This window comes from Meleagris gallopavo, chromosome 1, assembly GCF_000146605.3.
Source record: "Meleagris gallopavo isolate NT-WF06-2002-E0010 breed Aviagen turkey brand Nicholas breeding stock chromosome 1, Turkey_5.1, whole genome shotgun sequence".
Classification (NCBI taxonomy): domain Eukaryota; kingdom Metazoa; phylum Chordata; class Aves; order Galliformes; family Phasianidae; genus Meleagris; species Meleagris gallopavo.
The window spans coordinates 100,335,388-100,359,602 of NC_015011.2; the positions used below are offsets into that span (position 1 = coordinate 100,335,388).

The window sequence follows — 24,215 nt, forward strand, 5'->3', positions numbered from 1 at the left end:
AAAAAAAACAAAAAAAAAAGGAAAGTCAATTAGTCACATGAAAAGCTACTTCAAAAATAATTTGTATGCATGCATCCAAGAACCATCTGTTTTTAGCTACACAAAGCAATTAACTCAGCCATGTCAGTCTCCAGCATTCTACTGGAAACTCTGGGCATCAAGGCCAAGCTTTTCGTGTTAAGGGGAGCCGTGACAGAGGCAGAATATAAGAAGATAATTCTCTATATGTACCAGCTGCTTCTGCTCACCATCACAGTAGTCCCTGGTTTCCTCTCTAGCAATTTATCAGAAAGAAATGACTACAGGTTGCCCCAACCTGCATCTCCTTTATGAGTTGCCCCTTGCCGCAAGAACTGTACATCAGAGAAGGTTGTTTCTGTATTTTTTTATTTTTTATTTTTTAAGGCAGAAATAATAGAAGACTACAACAGTCAAAGCTGACAGGATCAAGCTCCTGAAAATATTCTAAAAATCTTCCAAAAAAGATTTTTTGTGCTAGAATCTTCTTGATACTATTTGTGATCATTCCTAGAAAAACTGCATCTGTGCTAGCAACACATATGGCAAGATTCAAATCACAGAAATGGTATTTTGCAGGATTCATTTTACTGCAAAAGCTACAGGAAAAAGGAACAATAAAAACAGAATAAAAGTGCTTTTGCCCTTGATTTTGATACCTAAATGGAAACATAAGCCTTGCTATATACTTGTAGAAACAGGATACCTAAAGTTTGGCTTTGCAAGGTTTTCTCTTCCTTATTAGCCCTGCTGTTCAAAGAAAAGTGGAAGGGGAAAAGTGCTTTGCACTTTCTCAATAGGATTCTCCTTCAGTGAAACTGAATACCAGAATGGGACTAGTATTACACTGTAACACAGACCAAACTGCTCGAATATAAAACAGTGAGGGACATACCCTAGCAAGCTCTAACAGTAAAAAAAGCAACAGTTTACATTAGAAATCAATGCAAGTATGCTAATCCATGCGCTCCTAAGACTCAATCACAGCACACATGCTAGCAGTGCAAGCAGAAAATAACAACGTCTTCTAAGAAGTAATGGTGACAAGATGCACAAGAAAAGCAATAATGTGTGAATGGCTTAAGATCACTCTTCAGGGGCCAAGGGCCACTGCTAAGGAGGAAGAATCCCAGTGTTTGCCAGTAAGACACTGAGCCTTATCCTTCAAGATAGGTTTAGTATCTATAAATAATGCTAAATCCCGATAGATCTCTGTCTTAAAGACAGGAGCTGGAGTTGGCACTTCTAGTATTATGAAAGGTACTACACCTCCTTAACACAACAAGAATAATTATCCTTGGTTTTATTTCTTTGGACTTCATTGTTGTTACTATCCTGGGTCTTCCTCAAAGAGCACAAAGAGGAACAACAGAGGAGTGAAGTTATACTTCAGGACCGACACGTCTACATTCCGAATGGTGCCAAAACCTCCCTGCTGCACATTGCATAAAGCTCTGTTTCTCCATGTCGTACTTCATGCTCCAGTACCATTTCACATTTCTCCATCAGCACCTGCACAGCGCTGTTTCCCAGACACAAAATCTCACAGTGTTTGCACATCTCTCACCTCGGCATCCACCTTCTTCCAACAGAAGCTTACTACAAGGTGAAGGTGGATGCTGGTATTTTTCTCAGAAATCTTTGAGTTTTAATATATGTAGCAGGTGTGCTTGATTCCCATTATTACATTTTACCTTCTTTGCTTTACGAGTATGTCTCAGTTTTGTTTCTTCTTTGCAGTACCTTAACAACATTTCCATATATTCCCTTGATGCCATTCCAGGCAGGGTTTTATTAGCACTACAGACTGAAGTGTTTCGTTTAAAAGACACTGTTGACATTTTGCCTCAGCTTAAGTGGCACTGGTGACAGAATTTTTCAAAGGCTGCTCAAAAAATATTTCTTGATACACTGACAAGTTCACAGATTTGTAAAGCCATATTATAATCTTCTGAATTTAACAGTTCAGCAGTAAACAATGGAGGTTAATTCTGAGGCTTGAACACAGGCATGAAAATATTTGCTATTTTCATACAGAACATTACTCAGCAGAGACTTCTGGCAGACCAGGCAGCACCATTTCCTTTAATGGTGGACACAGAGGTCACAGAGGCTTTGAACCTCCTGCTCCTATCTCCCCACATATGGGATATTAAAATTCATTCCTTTATCATGGAAATAAGACTTCCTTCAAGCATCCAAGCAGTGCAGTGGGTTGTTAAAAGGAATCATCTACATTCCTATGTGTGATGAAACACATTACTTCAAGTTTGGCAGTTGTAGCACTATTTCTGATACATAGAGGCACTGGAGTTTCAGGCAGCCCTAAGAGGTAGCAAGTTCCACTTCCAACACTGATATAAATAAAAACACACCAATGGGCATATTTCTGTTTCTAGAAGACATATCACTGTACAGCTACTGCCAGTATGTATCTAGGCACATAGTTACAAACAGTGCTTAAAGCACAGTTCCGTTTATGCATATCTAATAACTTTCTTTACTTAATCCATCACTTCAGTAAGAACTGACACCAACGTATTGTTTATTCACTTCACTCAGAATTGAGCATATTCCCATTTCTTCTTGAAGACAAAACTGAAAGACTGGTAAAAGGAAACAAATGAAAGTGAATTGTGTTCTCTTGCTGATCAAGAAAGGAGAAACAGAAGATGATGGTTTGATTTTAGTATTCCATACAATGTCCCTACAATGGGGACAAAACCAGAATACAATAAAGAGAGCAATTAGTTTTCTTTCCAACTGTGCTTTAGGACTCATGGGACTGCAGCACAAGCTATGTTTTAAGAAGAGATTTCTGTCTGTAATTATTACCTTCAGACAAAAATTTGGCAAAGCTTTCAATTGCCAATAACAAATAACTAAGAACTAATTAGTAGTTCGGGGAAGTGCCTCACACCTTTGTTTGCAATAAACTCTCATCCATTTGGACATGCTTAAAGCACGATTTTGCCAAATAACAACTTGAACATACTTCATCACTAGGTGAAAAAGAAATGAAAAGGTATAAAAGACACATGTTTAGAAATCTGAAAAGATTAGCATTCACTACACTTTTGAAACTATTTTAACACAAATAGATTCCATCTGCACCATGGTTGTTGGTTTTCTTTAGCCATCAAAACTGAGTAACTAGAATCACAGATTCATTAAGGTTGGAAAAGACACATTAAGATCATTCAGTCCAACCATCAACCTACCACCAATACTACCCACTAAACAATGTCCATAAGAACTACATCTACCCTTTTCTTAAACACCTCCAAGGACAGTGACTCCACCACCTCCCTGGGCAGCCTGTGCCACTGCCTCACTGTTGTTGCTGAGAATAAATGTTTTTTAATATCCAATCTGAGCCTCCACTGGTGCAGCTTGAGGCCACTCCTCTCATCCTATCACTGTTACCGGGAGAAGAGGCTGACTCCCACTTGTCACAATCTCCTTTCAGGCACGTGTAGAGATGTTATGTTGGCTCTAGACACTGCAGGAATTAATAGAGGACAGACAACTTCTGCACATAAGCTGCTGCCTTTGCTCTTCCAGCCCAGCAAGGGAAGCTGAGAGTAATTTATGAATCCGTAACTTTGACAGCTGCAGGTGCCACCATCCCATGCTTCTCTCTATAGCCTCTTCAGGTCTTCTCAAATGAACTTCAGGAAACATGAGACAGGACTGGATTTTCAAGTATTCAGCCTGTGTACAACTTACCAGAAGATTAATGATAAACACAGATATGCATTCTAATATATAGGAAAGATGCAGAGCATAAAGCTCTTTAAATGTCAGTTTGGAAATAGATCCAGCTGCGAGCCTCTTAGAGTAAATATCTTCACAGAAAACACAAAACAGGAACACAGAAGAGTATGACATATGCCTGGAATCCAAACAAAATGAGTGCACTTGACCTGGCCTAATTACCAGGCTTTTGATTAAAAGCAAATTAGAAAGCTAGCAGGCAAGGAACCAAATTTCCTCACAACATGCACATCAAAGGTTTGGGCATTTTCTACCTAGCATTTATCCAAAGCATACATTCCTCTGACTGAAGGATGAGTTTTCTCACAAACCAGGTTTGAACCTACCACTGCACACACTGCATTCTTCTGAGAAGTGCCACTAATTAAACATATGACTCAACACAGGAACTACTTAAACCTAAAAACTAAGCCAAGGGTGCACTTAGGAACATGAGTGCTCACATCACTGTACTTTCTAATATTTAACTTCGGTGCACTAGTTGACTTCAAGGTAAAAGTGAGTATATTAGCTATGTGAAACTGAGCACCAGAGGAGTAAATGTGAACAAGAGTAACACTGTTTTAGTGTAGATGAGGGAAAGTCAAACCAAGCACAAAATGAAGATTTCAGCATTCACCTTGAAAGTATAGGAGAGAGTTACACTAAAAATGTCTTTTTCCCTCAAGTGCTGAGACAGGGACAGGACAGGAACTAAAGCGTGATGTAGCCATGAGGTCAGGCACAGTTTCAGGAAAGAAAAGGGTTATGCCAGACCCCCAGTCAACGTATCTGGTCTTTTAAATGGCTTATTGGTGACAAAGCCTGAAAAATTACAGTGATCTACAGAATCAGAGGTCTAACCCACAAGGTACCCTAGCCATAATATTTCTGCTCTGCCTGGTAAGTGATCCCAAAAGCAGAAACTGCTTAAAACTCCCTCAGTTATTTTCATTAGGCCTGGATTAAACTATGCAAACAAATTAGATATCTCACAACATGAAGAAATGATGTGACATTTGGGCACATATGAACACTTTTTAAGGTACAGTTAAAATTTTAAGAATTCAGATGGGCATCTTCTACCATATACCAAATCATAATGAGAGATTCATACTGTTTAGCATTTTTGCAGCATTCATTTTGTAGTTTCTAATTATTTTCCATTTTCCCTTTTGTTTTTCCTTACTCTTAGAGTTGCAATTATGTATATTTTCACCTATTGTAACAGAAAAAAAAATTAAAAATGAACTAAGCTATTTCACAGTATAGCTTTTGAATTCTTAAGACTTTACCAAACAACAGAATTATGTGATTCTTAATGTCTCTCATCTTCCTGATTTTTCAGTGTTTTTTTTTTTACCTTTACACAGAACACCGATAACAAAAAATTGCCTGCTTTCATTAATTCCAGCAGAAAGAATAAGAAGTTGCAGTAAAGATCCTTTAATCTCATTTTTAAACAGAACACCTTAAAAAAGGCAGAGAAACTCAAAACTAGAAATGTGTTTACAAACACATAAAATCCATCAGGATCACAGAGCCTTCTGACATTTAATTGATAATAAATTCAAAACCCTGACAGTAGAAGATCATTAAGACCGAATGTGATGGAAGATGGCAGGGTGAAGGTCGTCTGTGTGGCCCTATTTCAGCTAGCCTGAGAATCAGCAGGATCCCCTGGATCTGTTACAAAACATTTGTTTCTGCAAAACCTCTGCTGTAATTAGAAGGGACTGTTCAATGTCTCTTTGTCTAACCTGCTATCTCACAGCTTATCTGAGGTACTCAGTATGAACTATGAACCAAATAAGTATGTGCTTTGTCTGTGGAACACCTCAGTACCCTCACACAGTAACTACTGCAAGAACAGTAGTCCCAAACTGCAAGAACATCTTTGTTTTACAATTGGAAAAGCAAACAAAAAATGCCAGAAGCACACAGGCACCCTGGATGCTCAGTTTAAGATGTTGCCTAACATTTTTCAGAGAACATGCCATCCTAACTTTTCTAAATGCACCTATCACCAGCAGATTCTGCAAGCAGCCAGACCCTCTGCTGAGGGGATCCCCTTCACTCACGCAGCCAGAACAAGCTCTTTACCAGGTCAGCATTTTACTGTTTTAACCTTTTCTTTTACACTCAAGTCACAATTTCACTGCTATTTTTTCTCAGCACTGATAAAAACAGAGATCTCTGTTGCATGTTATCATGCAACGAGAGCCAAAAACATTCAAGATTAGAAATATCTTCTGTCAGCAAAATAGAAAAGTATTTACTGTTTCCATCCATCTATTCGGAAGTATGTATGTAGCCTTTCTTAAAATGTGGAGAAAAAAAGTATTTACTACAGAAAATGCTCTGCTACACGGCATTTTATTAGCATAGCCTCACAAGTGGAATTCTTAAATTTCTGCAAAGCATCCTAATACTGATTTCATATTTCTAGTGTAGACCACAGTAACAACCTCCATCACTGAAAGGCAAAGGAGAGCAGGAACTGCTGGCTAACGTTATGGAGGAATATCCAGTTATGAATCCATTGGCACACAGATATCCTGGTGTGACAAATACATGCTGAAAAACCCTAATGCAAATTTCTCACTTCCAAATATTTTTTCACAAAGAATACATAGCACACTGTTTGCAATGGAATGCAATCTTTATGTCACAAGAACTTTTCAGAACATCTAGGAGAAATTGAGATGCTTACTACACAAATGTATATAGGGAACCTTTAGCTCCAACATTTCACTGTTGGACAAGTGACAACGTTTTTGCTTAAAACGCTTTTGCTTATTACTTAAAGAAAAAACTGCAAGAAATGACTTTGTTTTTTGAGGTCTTAAAAACAACATCCCTCTCTCAAAGTCTACTATTTATTAAATATCCAAGTTTGATGCCATTAAACTCCTAAAAAAGGCTGAACATTCATCTTATAGGCGGGTTGCACAGCTAGCAAACTGCACTCATAAGGGGTCACAAAAGCATGGATATATCCTACTCATCACTTTCTCAATTAGATTAATTCTCTCCGCCCATAGTCTCATCCATCATTTCTGTTAAGGCTTTATACTCAAATGGTGTTTGGATTTGCCAACTCAGCATCGCTGCAATTACCCCCCAGCGCAACACGCTGTTTCATCAATTCCATTGAAATTTCTTGTCCTAAGAAGAAATCCAACACTTAGCACACTTTCTAGAGTCATTAACACTCCTGTGTTCTTTTGCTTTCTGAATTTTATTTTAACATCCACATGAAAAAGAAAAAATTGCTATTAAAAGACACTGTGAATTATCTAAGTATTAAGAAATTGTCTACATGAGAGACAAAAACAATTAACGTAAGGATGTAAGACACAATATGCTAATAGCATACTGAATATGCTAATCACATACAGAATATGCTAATAGCACAAAATACTTCAAAAGATATTCAGGATAAGCAGTAATATTATGCCTATTACTTGTTAGTGCCTTAAATTTATAAAGAAAAGCAATTAAGTTTTATCATGAAAATACTTATAAAAACAGAAGTTCTTAGATAAGCTGTACCATTAATATCAGCTGTGTTAAAACCAATAGCATTTTGAGATGTGTTTTATAACAGGTATAAGATGCTTTGTTATTCCAGTTTCTAACTACAAACATTGAGGAGATATGAACTTCTGACCAATCAGCTGAAATATTGTTTTTCAAAAATCAGAATACCTTCCACACCATCTCCCCTACATTAACTCCATTTCTTTAAAATACCAATTTGGCAATGGACAATTCTTATGATATCAAGTTCACCTATTTCAATAATTGCTTTTGATCTCTACTGAAGTTAATCTGGGAAGGAGGGCAATTAATAATAAGCAAGTTTTGTAACTTCTTGTGTACATATTAGATCACTGACCCACAATTAAGAACAATTTGTATTACAATAGTCAAGGAGAACGATGTCTCTGGTTGCATCCCTCCCTGCTCTTGTGTCACAGATGGCCAAACTCCCTTCAAAGCAAATCCTGGACCACTGGCATGAAGTTCCATTTCCTGAATATTTCAGGGGTATACACAGCCTGTTGGCACAGCACAGAAAAAGGGAAACCTTGTTTATCCATCCAAAAGCAAGTAATTTCCTGTTTCTAAGTCAAAATCTGCAGTCCAGACCCTTAGTTTCAGATCTAGTTCAGCTTTACTAGTGCTTCAGGAGTGGATGCGATTAGTTTTGATTTTTTTTTCCTCCCAAGAATCACTTAGGAGATTCCCACTGGAGGATTTCTCTCTGACATTTTAGAAATTGGTTTTCCAATTTAATGAAAGAGCTTACACAGAAGATAATTCATTGTTGTTTATTTTAATGCGAGTAATATGATAGCTTGAAAACAGATGAATACTCAACAGAGACAAAACGTTAATTTTGTTTTTCCTCCAGTGACTATTTGCAACAAAGAATTTAGCATCAGCACCTTCCTTTTTCTTGATCGATGTCACTGTTTTTAGCTTTACAATACCAAAACCTTCAGGACTCCAGACATCCTATTTCTACATTCTTAAGACATATGTTCTGGGCCCAGAACTGGTTCCAGTTAAGCTACTGATTTTTCACTCAACAATGCAGGACAACACTAACAGTAGAAATGATGGGAGGAGCAAAGAACGGACACGACACAAAATGGCACGGCACACTAGCTAAACTACGAGTGAACCTGTAGAAATTGAAGGGTTTAAGAAGCAGTAGGAATCTCATTCTTAAAGCCTTTGCAGCTCTACACCAGCAAATGTGCACAGCCAGCCAGCAGGCTGGGCCTATGCCCCCCTCAGGCCTGCAGCTCTTGCTGTTCCCATAAGGATGCTGGAGACCCAGCTCCCATCCCACAGCAGTAGTGGTGTCCACCCACATACAGGAGCCTGCCTCGCTGTACATGCACTCACAGGAAAGATGTACAACACACAAGGCTGAAGGCCTGACCATTGAGGTCCTCTACAGAAGAGAAACAGAAATCTCTCCCTGAAATGGGGTGACCTCATTGCAGCTCTCCAGTACCTAAAGGGAGCCTATCAACAGGAGGGGAGTTAACTCTTTAAAAGGGTAGATAATGGCAGGACAAGGGGAAATGGTTTTAAGTTGAAGGAAGGAAGGTTTAGGTTGGATGTCAGAGGGAAGTTCTTTACAGAGAGAGTGGTGAGGTGCTGAAACAGGCTGCCCAGAGAGGTTGTGGATGCCCCATCCCTGAAGGTGTTCAAGGCTAGGTTGGATGGGGTGCTGGGCAGCCTGGTCTAGTATTAAATGAGGAGGTTGGTGGCCCTGCATGTGGCAGGGGGGTTGGAGATTGAAGATCCCTTCCAACCCGGGCCATTCTATGAAATGGGAGGAAGCAACTTGCTGACATCACCACTTTCATCTTCGAGTTTCATCAAATATCCTCTATGTCAGAGCTCAGTTTCTTTCTTCCAGAGGTAGTTCAAATGCCAAACAGACTGAAGAATTAGTCAGATTTGTAAATAAGAAAGATTGATAAAAAGTAAACAAGACGCTCTGATCTCCCTAAGCATACAGTGGGAAGAAATGCACAATCCTGCCAAACAAACTCCCCAAAGGGCTGCCTTTTCTGTTCTATTTTCACCTGCATTTTCTGGATATATGCACAAGTGAGACAGAGAAGGAAGGAGCAGAGGAAACAGAAGGGCAAGAGGGAAAAAGAGAGATGTAAAGGGAAGACGTAGGATTTCATGTTTTGCATGTTTGTTGCCACACTATTTGCAATCCCATATCACAACCAAAACATTGCTTCACGGCTCTTGCCTGGACAAAGTCTCCAATTGCTCTGTGATGCACAGACCCAAAGAAGGGAGTCATGTTGGAATTGGTCATAGTTACACCTAAAGTAGGCAAGACCATTTTTCAAGAACAGAAATGACAAAAGCCCATAAAATTTGTCTTTTAAAATTATTATACCGACTCTTGTATACTCATCACTTCTTGACTACTGCAATTACTTGCTACATGTCACTGTTTAACTCAGGAATTTTTCATAAATATTTGCCACAAGTAGACAAATTGCCTGTCTGGCCTATTTAGCTTCTGCCAAGGTAACAGCGTAACATAGCAGGAGGACTCTGTGCTGCTGCTGCAGGTCAGGGCACTAAATGACTGTGGCCAATTTAAACGCACAGATTGATTTAATGGCAATGCTCCAGGGAATTTCCACTGTAACTCATTTGAAGTTAACTTGCAGGCATTTACGAAAAGAAGACAGTAGGTAAAACCATGCATTGATATCTTTGCCCCACTTGAGTTACAAAGGTATAAAATGAGCTAAAAAGTGGAAGAAACTAAATGCACAGCTCCTCCATGTCAAGTGAGAATCTTTGTAAAGGTACTCAGCAGAGCAGTTTTATTAGTTCTCTGCTACTTTTATTCCCTGAATGCTTGAGCAAAACAGACAATTAAAAGCACGGTGTCTCACCTGGAAACAATTTGGCATAGGAGTCACATACACTATGCTGTTTTCACCATTAGGAAAAAAATGGCTGGTTTTAAAGCTTTTCAGGATTGTCTGGATTATGGGTTGAAGGAGACAATTAAGAAATTTCAGTTTTTCCAGATGTCTACCATTGGAAAAAAAAAAAAAGTTCTTTGAGATAGCAAAAAAAAGTATACATAGCTTTAACCATTTCTTTTGCAGCATGTGGGAGATGAGCACTGCAAAACCAGGACACAACATGACCACCACCTTATACAACATAAATTCTTATTTGGGTTTTACTTCACAGATGCCTAATTTTCAGCATAAAATGGATTGCATTCCTTTGAATTATTTACTGTAGCTTTAAAAATCCTAAGGGCAGGTACAAATAAGCCATAAAACTTCGCTTGGCAGAAGTTTATGAGAAACTGTAAACCAAGCCCTTACAAAATACACAAAGCACTACAACACATTTACTACACTACCCAAATCATTAAATCAGGCTGAACATACATTATGAACATACACTGAACAGACAAAATTAATTTGGCCTGGAAAAAAACAATGAGAAATTTAAATCCTCTATTTTAAACCTTGAAAATAAATTCAGATAGTCTCGTAAAATGACACCTGACTGAATTTAGGACAATATCTTGTCATTCTGAGCCACGAGACTCATGTCCTAAAGAAAAGCTTTCTATATAACCCTCAACATTGTGCTTCTGTTTCCTTAGTGTAACAGAGGAATACAGACAGCAGCCTATTTTGCAGGTTGAAAGGAAAGCACCGGAGGTCTGATATGCAGTGATGAGAAGATGAGAAGAAGCATGCATGAAAGTGTGTGGACAGAGAAGATCTTAAGTTTTCAGCTCAACCACCACTCCCAGAGATGTTCAACTTGAGGTATCAAGGACAACCAAAAGCTCATAGCAAGTGTCCAGGTATGGGCAGGAGGCCATGAGGCTGTGCTGAATTCTCAAGGGCAGCCAGAGCTTGTAGGTCATTTGACTGAATTGCAGCTATAAACAGAGATCTCTGCAGCTATACTGAGAACCCATACCTGCACCTGGCTGTCCCTTGGGCAGTCTTCAAGGTAAGTTTAATTAAAGTGTGGATAACAGCAAGGAACACCACTGAAAATGGCTGTGACTTCTTAGTTGCACACTATTTCAGGACAAGCACAACGACACCATTTCAAAAGCACAGCCAGATCCTCCCTTTTGGCCTCACTGAAATGTGCCATATCCATCACGGCAGAACACCCTCCATCCCTTTCCCAAACACTTCCAACAAGCGACACTCTGACGCAAGCCATATCCTTTTCACGCTGATGTACAGGTCAGTCAGAGCCACGTTGGTCAGAACATCCATTTGTGATGATGCTGTAGCTCAAAATGCCTCCGTACACTCTTTTAATGGCATGGATTAATCCTGTAGCCAGGGTCACCAGTAACAGAATGGTCTCCACCCCAGTGCAAGGAATGGGTTCTGTTCCAGCTGCACCACTTGCCAATTCTGAGCAAAAAAGATACTGAAATACCTATGGCATAAGCTTCCGGGGTTAAACCACACAGGCAGATCTTAATGGAACAACAACAACAACAACAACAACAACAACAAAAACACAGAAATTCTCATGCAGTACTGGCCTGAAATCCTGACTTCTGGATAGAAACAGAAAAATAAATCAGCTCAATAAGAGCTGCAATAGAAATTCTGCAGAATGCCAACAACAAATCCAAGGCAAAGTGGAAGGTTTCAGGTTGAGACAGACATTGTCAGTGCAAGATCAAACATTTATCGCAAGCACAAATACAGGCAGGGCAAAGAATGACTTGTGAGCAGCCCTGAGGAGAAGGATTTGGGGGTGTTAGTTGATGAAAGACTCAACATGAGCTGGCAATTTGAGCTTGCAGCCCAGAAGACCAACTGTATCCTGGGATGCATCAAGAGAGGCATGAGCAGGAGGTCAGCGGGAGGTGATTCTGCCCCTCTTCTCTGCTCTTGTGAAACCCCCACCTGAAGGGAGTTTGGAACTAGATTATCTTAACGGTTCTTTCCAATCCAAACCATTCTATGATTCTATGATTTAAGATGAAAAATAAAAACTTCAGTAGACACTTCAAACAATATGGCTTTAATAGCATAAAATACTGGGAATTTAGCATTGAAAGATATCCTCCTGTACTTTTCCTTTCCCTTCTCCTTTGTTCTTCACAATCAGCTCAGTGCTAAGGCATACATATACTTATTAAAACATATGTTTTTATATGCCTAGATGGATATATATACAAATAAAAATATACAAAAATATAGACACAACATTTGAACTACCACCTACTACTGCATGAAAAATTAAGTTTTTGTTGTGTTTTTGTTGGTTGTTTTTTTTAATATGATTAAATTTCAAGAGTATTTCTGTCTCCAGTACACATGGTTTAAATGCCGCTAGGAAGCTGAAGAGGCAGCAAGAAATACGAATGAGTCAGTATAAGAGAACTACAAATTACTTGGCTCTTCATCTGCAATTGAAGTACAAGTGCCCATAAAAGGATCTTTTCATTTTTCTTTTGTACGCACATGTACGGGGGGTGAAGAAAAAAAAAGCAATATTTGCTTGGAACTTCAGAAATTGCTTGAAATGCAATTCCAGTTTCTATTCCCGGAGGATAAAGAATTTCTGAAGTTATTCCTGAACTACTCTCTTCATATATTAAATTGCTTCAAGAAGAACAAAACAGAAGAGTAAGGTAAATGTTCTGTGACAAACATGAAAAAAACAGAAATAAATTGCCTTATAAACAAAACAATTTTATATACATCCTTGTGTGCTCTTCCATTTGAAATATTTTAGGAAACTTTGAACTGATACATGAAAGTTGTATGTACAGATATAATAATAACTATATACAATATACAGATATAAAGTAGAATCAAACACAAGATAGATCAATCTTCTATTTCTCTATCATGTATATATACAAAGGAAAAAGCAAATCAGGATGAAGTATATGCTAATTTCATACTCTAACAGAACATTTTATAATCAAAGAAAACACAGATGTGTGACACAGCAACAATCCAAGGGTTAGTTTGCAAATCACATCAAAAGGTTATAAATCATGACATTTTGATAACTATTGGAAGCTTAGGTCAGAAAAAAAAATCCTGAACACTGGGAGAGGGAATATACAATGTTGCCTGATAGAGATTTCTTGCTTCCAACAGCTCATGCCATTCATTCATCTACTTACAAGAGAAGACTGAAAATTACAGTAGGAAAATATTTAATTAATTTTAATTTAAATTTGTAAATTGTTTTAACTTACTGCATTTTTCAAGAATTCTTCCTTGCAACACACACTAATACTTTGTCAGGGAATGTTTAGATGCCCATCATGAAGTGTTTTCCTAACTTTACACCATATTACAGCAACTTAATTTCTGTCCTTCACCTCTACCCTATTCCTCAGCTTATTTTCATCTAGATTATTACTAAGTCCAAACTCACACAATTAGGAACTGTTAACTTTCTGCATTAAACACTTCATTTGGTCCCAGTTTATCTTCACGGCTCTCCGTGAGATTGCTTATAATTTTACTCAAGTTTTGGATTTTCCATCACTATTTGCAAAAACTGCAATATCATCACCTAAGAAGCAGAAACACTGCATTCTCTAATCTTTTTAGCACAGCATGAAATGTTCAAGTCAAAAATAATTTAAGTACAAAGATAATTTGTACTTAAATATTGGTTTTATGAAGAAACTCATCTTCCAGTACTGGTTTGAATTCAGTTCTGCTCTCACAACTGCTATCTAATGTGCTAAAGAGAGCTGTATGTTCTTGACAGCACTGGACCACTCAATCACAAGATTTGGGTCAAAATTAACAGATGTGCATAGGGGATTTCAAAAGACAAAGATGAGTATGGTATGGAATAGTTCTTTTCCATCCTATTGCTGACTTGCAAGGGAAACCTCCATTCCCTACTGTAACAGAAGCACATTAATTACTCTTACTGTCAAAGGCTAGACGTTAAAACAGATTTTCTTCTATAAATCACACTAAGAAATTAACAGCAGAAAACAACACAGCTAACACCTATTATAAATGAAGATATTTCGAAGTCTCCAACAGTGACAGCAGCTAAAATATCTGCTGAAATGCCCCCAGACTGCACAGGAAGAATGTTAGATAACAGTATTTGTCAATTAGTAGTCAAGAAGTCATGCAATTAAGCATTTTCACTATAAATATGGCAATACTTCTAACTGAAAAAAAAAGATAAAGGCATAAAATGTGCAATAACTGTATGAGCAATAAGCTTTTATGTGGAAGGTTAAAAAAATTATTTTAGCCATTATAGCTGCAAATTCACTTATAGAAAGGAGTCTTCCTTCAACGATGAGGTCTTCCAGACAGATTTTTGGCATATCTTATAAGATGATAAGGGGAAAAAGCCACTCCTACCTTCCATCTGCATAGTCTGCATCTGCGCCTCCCCACCAGACATCTGAATCATCATCTTCAGCATCAGCTGAGTCAAGATTGTCGCTTTCCTCTGCTAATGGGCAGCAAACAAATTCCACACCACGAAACTTGTCAATTCCACAGGGCAGCAGCATGCCATAGTCATGCAGATTCATACTCTTCTCACTACAGGACTAGAGAAAATGAAATAACAACATTGTCACAGAGGAGGCTGGAAAAAGATGTCACTAATCTCAAGACAAAGTAAGGGGCCGTGTACAGCTGTAGGAGGTTGAAGTTGGTGAGCTGCATGTTCTCTGAATTTTGAAACATGACTTAAGTCATCATCTCTGCATTTACTGCTTACACTGTCGGTAGCTCCCTGCCTGTGTCTGCACTGAGCTGGCAATGTGTGCTTGCAGCCCAGACAACCATATCCTGGGTTGCATCTAGAGAGGCAAGACCAGCAAGTTGAGGGAGGTGATTTTGCCCCTCTACTCTGCTCTCGTAAGACCCCATATGGAATATTATGTCCAGTCCTGGGGCCCCCAACAGAAGACAGACATCGAGCTGCAGGACTGTGTCCAGAACAGGGCCACAAAGACAATCAGAGGGCTGGAGCACCTTCCCTATAAGGACAGTCTGAGAGAGTTGGGGCTCTTCAGCCTGGAGAAGAGAAGGCTCCAAGGAGACCTTATAGAAGCCTTCCAATACCTGAAGGAGGCCTACAGGAAAGCTGGGGAGGGACTTTTTATAAGGACATGCAGTGACAAGATGAGGGGAAATGGCTTTAAACTGGAAGAGGGCAGATTTAGACTAGATATTAGGAAGAAGTTCTTTACTGTGAGGTGGTGAGACACTGGAACAGGTTGCCCAGAGAGGTTGTGGATGCCCCCTCCCTGGAGGCATTCAAGGTCAGATTGGATGGGGCTTTGAGAAACCTGGTCTAGAGGGAGGTGTCCCTGCCTATAGCAGGGGCCTGGAACCAGGTGATCTTAAAGGTCTCTTCCAACCCAAACCATTCTGAAGGAAGCAGCAAGACCTTCCTTCCACTGTCCTTTTGTCTTTGCCTGTATGGAAGGACTTATCTCCTCCCACATACATGGTGACACCATATGCTCCTGCTCAAAATTCTCACATGTTTTATTTCACATAAAATCTAAGGCAAAATGGTTATTTGTCCTCCTGGGCTATTAATGCTTTTAAACAATTCACTGCAAGACAGATTTACATTTAAAATTAGAATTTCCATACATGAAGGCTGATGCCTTAAACACTTATTTTAAGAGGCCAATGGTATATATTAGGTATTAGATATTACATAAATACATATTAGCAATTGTAATACTAAGTTCATTTCTGTATTCAGTTAAAGTACTGACAATTTGAACTCTGTGTTTGACTGCAAGATGGCTTTGTACAGTTCTGTGTTTCATAAAGCCTCTTAAACTTTCATGCTGAACTTCACATACTGCATCCTGAGGCCCTGTGAAGTAGCTAGCATAGGAATATGACACCAACTGATGGTAATAGTAAAGGCATAGCCTTCATCAATTAAAGTTTATCAGCTAATCTTTAGCTCCAGAGCAACAGTAGCAAGGAAAGCCAGATCAGGCAGAAAATATCATGGGTAATGGAGCGTAAGGAAAAAATAATGTTATTAAGTAGGGTTCATGCTAAATAATGCACAATTTTCTTATTAAGTGTAACAAAAAGGCTTTTACACAACCACTCATAAGCATCCTTTTAATTTCTTTTCAGCATCACTACTATAACTTCAGCTCATTCTCAGAATAGTGATACAGTTCTAGAAAAGCAGATTAACATACCTCTTTAGCAACAGTATGCCAGTGCAGGTGAGTTTCACACACATCCATCCTTTCCTGGTGAAGGAACTTGCACTTGTCTGGTACCAGAAGGGCATCACTCACAAACTCACCCACTGAAAGAAAAAATAATAGTAAATTTAAAAAACCATGAGTAACAAACAGTAATTTTGCATCTAATACCTCATCCTGTTAAACCTCTTGGTAGGTATAGACCTATAGACCAGCTTTCATAGCAGCAGGGGCTGTTTGCAAAGAACAGTGCAATTTCTGAATTTCCACAATGCTCCTGACTTTGATCTGATTTTGATACTGGATTGTGGAAACTTCAGCATAATATGGCAACTTCTACATGAGCTGTGTGAAATATGTTGGACCTACTGATGACGTGTGGTGCAACACGAAGCTAGGAGATGGTGGGATCTAGCTCATGGAAGTCTAGCACAAGATGCTGGGAGGCATGACGATGCTCTGCTTCTGCATCTATACAGGGCTTGTGTAGGGAAGGGGCCTGAAGTGCTTTGAAATATTAACAGTTTTTCCATTATGGAATAAATCTTATCCTAACATATTGTTTTTAATAATCCTAGAGTATTTACAGTACTAATAGTCCACTGAGTTATTGTTGTGATGTAGACTCTCTTCTTGCAGCCTCATTACATCAGCCAGATGAATTCAGATTAACCAAGAAGGGAAGCAGAGCTCAGAAGCCAGGGAACATGATGACTCATCATCACCTGCCTACCTGGATCTGACCAGAGTTGGGGAAAAAGGACTCTGCAATGGACAGATCTGACCAAAGAAATTGTGCTGCCTTTAGCAGTAGCACAGAAGTGCAACAAGAACACCACTGAAGTACATAATACTCACAGCTTCAATACTTACAATTAAAAAGAAATTCAGCTGATGAATAACATGATTTATTAGACTAAAATCACTAATCCTGTACAATTCTGGCTTTACAATTAAACAAACCCAAACCCTTGAAAAATGTTTTAAAAAGAAAAAAAAAAAACCAAACTAAAAAACAAACAGTTTTTTCTACAAAAAACTCTAGAACGCTTTTGAAAAGTTGACACACTGAACAGACCCTGCATTGTGAAGCACATGACTCAGCTGGCATAAACAATCAGCTCCCCAGAGCAATTGTCTGCAATCTCCAAAAAACTACAGTGGGTTTTAAATGAACAAACCATGATGTCCCAATGGCTGAACGGACACAATAATGAGTTAATGAATTGGAAAGAGATGACTGCAAGTTTACTGTTCAGTAGAGGGTCATCTCAGGGACCTGACGAAACAGTCCTTGAGGCTTGTATTAACAAAGTCTGTTTTAAAAGTAATCAACATCCCCTTGCACTGGGAGAAAAGCACAGTTCAGCAAATACATGCATATAGCTTTGCTAATCATCAGGATGTACTTTTCACACAAAGTTCCTTGTTCAACTTCAATGCTTTTGATCTCAAGTCTTTAAATTCAGTTGCTTAATTTACTAGGAAAAAAAGGATTTTATTATCTTTACCCTTGTGTGACACACTCTACTGCTTGCAAATTATTAACAGAAATGCTTTCTGGAGGTACGAGGAATAAACTTGCAGAAATAATGAGTTGAAACACTTTCTGGTAATCCGAAATACAAAATTTGCAGCTTCTGTTAATGGAGTCTCTACTGCCAATGGTGTCACACCTAAATCCTGCACTGAAATGTGAATAAATGTGCATCTTGCTCTTAGTCATATACTGCCACACCTCCAAAATGATTCAGCTCATAGGTAATGAATAATGCTTCCATTTAGCCAAGTAACTGAGCACTAACAAAACACTTGGGTGTTCTGCTCATGGAGCATGTCTGCCTCACTCTTACAGGACAGAGCCTTTCACAAATATCTGCAGTTATATGTTGCTGCCTGTTCAAGCATACAAAGCATTCAGAGCTTTGTCTTTATGGCAAACATTTCTAGAAAACAAAATAAATCCTGCAAAAGTGGCAGATATCACGAAGTTCATTTTACTCCAGTGAAACAGATGTAAATTTAGAAGCTATGCACACAGCACCGTGTGCAACCCTTTATCATCTGACTTCAGATACGCATAGGTGTAAGAGTCCACATACCAACACCCCTGTTAACTTCTGCAACTGGGGAAGAGGGCATTTTTTTGGACTAATACTCCTTCATTATACAGAATTACATGCAACTTTGCAAATGAGTCTTGTGAGCTTTATCAATACATAAAAAGAGCATGCCCTGGAAGCTTTTTAAATTCCATTTCTTACAACTATTTCTGAAGTTTAAATGTAAAGCTTTGCATTTTTGCTCTTGGTGGGTTTCAGGTTTTTTTTGCTTTTTTAATGAATTCCTGCTCAAGTGATAGTTTGATGGGGGGAATTAAGTTCAGTTGACAACTGAAACATTTATTTTGCTTGGGCCAGTCTACCAGAAACACAAGCCCATCAGGAAGTAGCACTTACAATACATTTGGCTTGTGGACATGCTTCTATCTGTACAACTTCAGATAGAAGTACAAATTCATTTAACTTTCCGTGCTGCTGAGTCATTATGTCTTTGAGGACTGTTTGATTTTTTGAACAAGTAACCCACATACTACACAGAGGAAATAAACACGTGAAGAGTGAACAATCCTGTGCCCCCTGAGTGAGGGCCAATGTCAATGAGCTCTAAAATGTTACAGCTCCACAGGCAGAAGGTCTGGCAAAACTTACCTTGAAGATGAACCCCAACCACAAAGGAGTGGTATTACCACCACCATTGGTACTACTGCTGTCAGGTTTGCATTTATCCCTTTTTTCTGTATCTTTCTGTATTTTTCAAGGTCTCCTGCATTTTGATTCTAGTCCTGCATCTGTGGTCTGCTGAGGTAACTCTAATAATAAAACATGACGGCACAATTTGTCTCTTGATGAGTTCATAAATCACTAAATTCCCTCAAGAAATCCAAGAGGCAAGTAGAATAACCACTTGCTTTTCAGGAGACGTTTACCCGTTCTTGCAGGGAAGGTCTGAACAAAAGCAGCCTGCTCTGCCTTCTGGGTTTCTAGCCCTTCTGGAAAAAACAGCCCTGAAGTGGAATTTCAGGCAGAGATCAAGTTACCTCGTTAAAAGCAAACAAACAAAACCACAAAAAAGCCTTGTGCCTACAATTCATTCGGCCAAAGGCGGAGAATACTCTGCTTGCTCTTCTGAAACTAAGCTGCTTGTTCCCAACTCAAACCTATGTCTTTGAACAGCTGTGTTTAAGTTGTATTCACTGTCTATGCTTAAGTGCTACACGTCATTGCAAGACATCATGCCGACGTCTTAAATTGCAGCTTAATTTCATTTTACAAATCTCAGTTAATCTCCTTCCCGATGCCCAATTTTCCATTACATTTATAGCAGCCTTCACACTGCCACATCCCAGCGGACACCAACAGCGTAGCAGTTGACATGCATCAAAGACAGCTTTGCCACACATTACAGATCACAGTCACAGATTATAATGCCACATTTTACTGTTGAATTATTTTCATTCAGACGACAACATCCCGTATTCTCTGAAAAATACTCCCAGAATAACAACAAATTTTGTGCTGCAAGACCTTAACTTTTGGTTCAGAAATATGTATTTCAACCAGCAAAGACTACGAAGTCTATTAAGACTTAACCTCTAATAAAAGGATTCTAGCAAAGGCATCTGATCACAGTCTTTTAAATCTACTCCAGGAAGAAAAAGGCTCAGCAAGCAAGCGCATTTACAAGAACATGTCTGCCCTATCTGTTCAAATGGCAGAAATCATATCAGGGCAAAATGATTCAAAATGCAAATACCATATGCTGTGTGAGGTACTGTCAGCAGATCTTCCATCCACTGCATAAAACAGTTGGGATGTGAGGATTCATCCAACATCACACAAAAAGAGAGCAAAGATGAGAAAGGTAATGAAACCAAATCTATGATGAAACCAAACACCTGCTAGCAGATGGCTGGGATATCAACCAAAAAATAAGTACGCTCAAATTATGTTCAGGGGAGTACTTTCAAAGAGAGCCTGTTCTAACTTTTGCAAGAAAATACAGTGCAAATGCTAGATTTCCAGGTCTCGTGGCCTCATTTTTAGTGCCACCAGTGAGCACAAGGCCTTGCTGAAATGAATTACAAGATTAAGTGTCTAAACCCACATTCTTGAGGAGAACATTGGGAGAAACGTATCTTTTCCTATGACTTCCCATGGATGACACGAGGCAGCCGCATGCCAGGACACTGGCAGCAAGTGGTAGAGCCCTTCCCAGACCATGGGGTCTGTGATGCCCTGTTCTATAGGTGCAACAGCTCGACTTTCAGCATGTTTGTTAGCTCTTGTGCCTACCGTAAGTATGTCCCTTACATTTGTTCAGTCACGTAACTTCAGGGGCCACTATTAAGGGTAACATTTACATAGCAGAAAGCATGACATCTGAAGTCTTACTCACAGGACAGTTTACTTTTAAAATGCATTTTGTTTTTCAGGCAAATGATTTAGTAAGCACAGCTATCTAGAAATATACTAAACAAGTCCCAGTGTTGTCCAAGGTTTTGGACTTAGCACCCACAAGTGAAGAGGCAGAGGCTGCTCTGATGAGGCACTGCATTGCTGCGCACCAAGGGGTGGCACTGGCCCTGCCCCACACATGGCTTTCCTCTCACTCCAGGATGAGTGTGCCCAGGCAGACTGCTAAAATCCCTTCAGTCTGCTTTAAAGAGTTTCAAACAGCACACGGTAAACAGAGGTTTCAGAGATTTCTCCAATTTCAAAGTAAAAGAGAAGCAGTGTTTAGGAAGTAAGTAAAAACCCATCTGTAGTCATTTGAAAGGTAATTTCTACTTACGCTTTTACCTATGAATGACTACCAATACTAATATCAGTAACCAGGAAGCAATCAAACTCCATCCCACTGTATTTCTTTCTCCAGTAAACACGTAGAGCAGCATCAACAGATGCTGAAAACACACGACAGTCACCAGTAGAAGACAGGCTGTGGAGGAGCTGGCAATCAGCTGTGCATACATAGCAACAAATACATCCTGAAGCAACAACCCAACCTTCACCATTTGCAGAATTTCCATAAATTTCCATTTATTAGGCTACAAAAGGTAAAAATTTCTGACTTTCTTAGATTAAAAACCGGAAGTCTTAACTGTACTTAGTGTCTCAATACTCTCAAAACCATTTTGAAAAATCATTATAATGTGCTTTTCACAAGTACTTTTGATGACACACAATATATGACCACACTGGTGACACAAGATCAAGGCAAAAGAAGACCCACTGTACTGAATGCAATGACATCTGAACATGCACACCAGCAAATGCACATCAGGTCCCAACCCTGGTGCTGTTCGGCCATAATTTCTGGAAAGTTGAAATACTTAGGTAAAATTCTGGGGTCAAAGGGTTAAAACTTTTTAGGTATAACCCTTAAAATGCATTTGTCCATATGAAATAATGAACCACATAAGAACTGCACCTCAAGCAATTTACAGTGTTTATGATGTCTTTTTTTTCATAAGGTTCTGTACAGAAGAAGGGTTATTCTCTTATCTTCTTCCTTCTTCCTCTATAACTCTTTGATCATTGACATAAATGGAATTTCTGCTCACACTGATACTTTTTTTTTTTTTGGTTGAATGCATTTTTTTATGAAATTGGCTTACTTTCCAGACAGAATGTAAGCATCATTCATATTTTATGCATTACACCAATAACAGATACATTTGTTTACACATAAGAAAATTCAAATGCACATCATCACATGTTCCAGCATCATTACAGACAAGGCACACAAACATTTCTTCAAAGTCTACAGCACTTCTGTGGCTCATTGAAGCATTAAGCCCATTTACTGCTCCATTATTTCCTTCCCAGCTCTCCCCCATCTTTGTGGAGAAGTCTTTCAGGGAACGCAGCAAGATGCCTGTTTTGTCCCTCTCTTGCACACTAATGCAATGAAACAGAACTGTGCCAATGCCCACTAACCCAGCCTCATGGGTTAGGTCACATGTTGGGATTCCTTTTCTTAACTCCTACGTTCTAAACAGCCCACAAACTCAAAAACAAACAAACCACCAAACACCCCATCAGAACTTGTTATCAGTGTGACCAGCAGCAAACGTCACCCCCAAAAGGCCATCTGAAGGCTTTTGTCTTTGGTTTGCTTTCTCTAGGGACCAGTGACTCAGAAAGGCAAATTTTCTTGCTCTGCACCACAAATCAAAACACAGCCTCTAACTTAGGACTTACTGAGAAATCATCCCAAAAACTGGCTGCCCAGTCAAGAAAGTCAAGAAATTTCAGGACCAAGTTGCTCTTTTCCAGTTCCTCAATGCAGCAATCACATCTTCAAAGCTTCTCCTACAAATGAGAGTATTTGCTGCAGACATAGCCCTCTCCCCCGCGTTCTGCAATGCTGCTCAATTTCCTAGAAATACTCAGGGAACTGCAAAAATAACAAAAACTCTACAGATGTCAATCCGGAGAACTCGACTCCATCCTGTCTCAGTCAAACAGCTCCTCTGCCATGCTGCGCAAAGACCTTTTCACCTTCTCCCACAACATCCTTAATTGCTTCTGTTTTCCTCCCCTCTGTTCTCTGTAGTCCCAACAGAATTTGTTTTCCCCGCTGTCTTCATAACAGGCAATCAGTCCCACCTTTCTACTTTTCACTCAATTATCACAGTAGTACTGTTTGACAAATCTATAGTAGGAGGTGGTCAATTGCTCTGAAGGACTGGGGGAATGCATTGTAGATTGAAGTCCAGCTGTTCACAGTGTAAAAAAGATTATAAGTGAAAGATGCCACTTGTGGGTGGTTGCCGTATTTATTTGTTTTTCAAAGGATTCCAAGTCCCATCCTGAGCTGACAGCAGTTTGTCTAGCTAAAACAGATCCTCTGCAGTGGTATAAAAATAGAAGGCAATGAAAAGCTGAAAGGTGCTGAGAACTAAGGCAAATTAGAAAAGTCTCCTTGATTCTGCATGCAGTAGAGCAGAGAAAACAACAGTACTCCTCAAAAGGAACACAGAATAATGAAGAACTTACTGGAAATCTCTTCACCTACATAGAACAGTCAGTAGAATTCATAGAAATAATAAAAAAAACAGCACTGAAAAACTCTAAGGAACAGATATAAAGTGTGAAAGGTTTAATGAGATCATTTTGTGAAGATTTAGTAAGACTTCAGAAAAAGTCCCAAAGTAGAAACCAAGGAAAGTTTTGAAATATCCTGTACCACAACCAAATTAGAAGAAAAAACAGGAGGGAAAACAGGATAGTGATACTTTCAGAGACAAAAATACTCCACAAGAAAGGATGCATGCTCAGGCAGTTTACACAGCACTGTCTGGAATATGCAGTTACACTCCTGCTATTTCTTACATGCCTGCCGCCGTTCTGTTTGAAAAGCATCCTGTCTTTATGCAGCTTTTTACACCAAGTTTCTGTGAAAGAAACACAGTAACGTTATTATTCACTGAGCACTGACCATCTCTGTCCAGAAAGGGAGTGCAGGGGATAAAAAGCTAAGAGTATCATATACTCCATGTCCCCAGAAGTTATTTTGGACCAAAAAACAGTAATCTGAAACTCTTTTCAGTGTGCGGGAGGGAAGGCTATGGTAGGAAGGTGGGAAGGAAAATGAAGGGGAAAAAAAA

The 24,215-nt window shown here is 39.1% G+C and overlaps 1 protein-coding gene across 2 annotated transcripts in view; it reads right to left on the reverse strand.

Moving 5' to 3' along the window:
- Nucleotides 1-24,215, reverse strand: part of APP (amyloid beta precursor protein) — a 160,848-nt gene that overhangs the window by 88,079 nt on the left and 48,554 nt on the right. For both annotated transcript variants that reach the window (XM_010722443.3, XM_010722435.3), the window contains exons 3-4: nt 16,532-16,644; nt 14,703-14,896 (exon numbers count right to left, since the gene is read on the reverse strand). In XM_010722443.3, the coding sequence (XP_010720745.1) occupies nt 14,703-14,896; nt 16,532-16,644 (307 nt within the window). The remainder of the gene's footprint in view (nt 1-14,702; nt 14,897-16,531; nt 16,645-24,215) is intronic.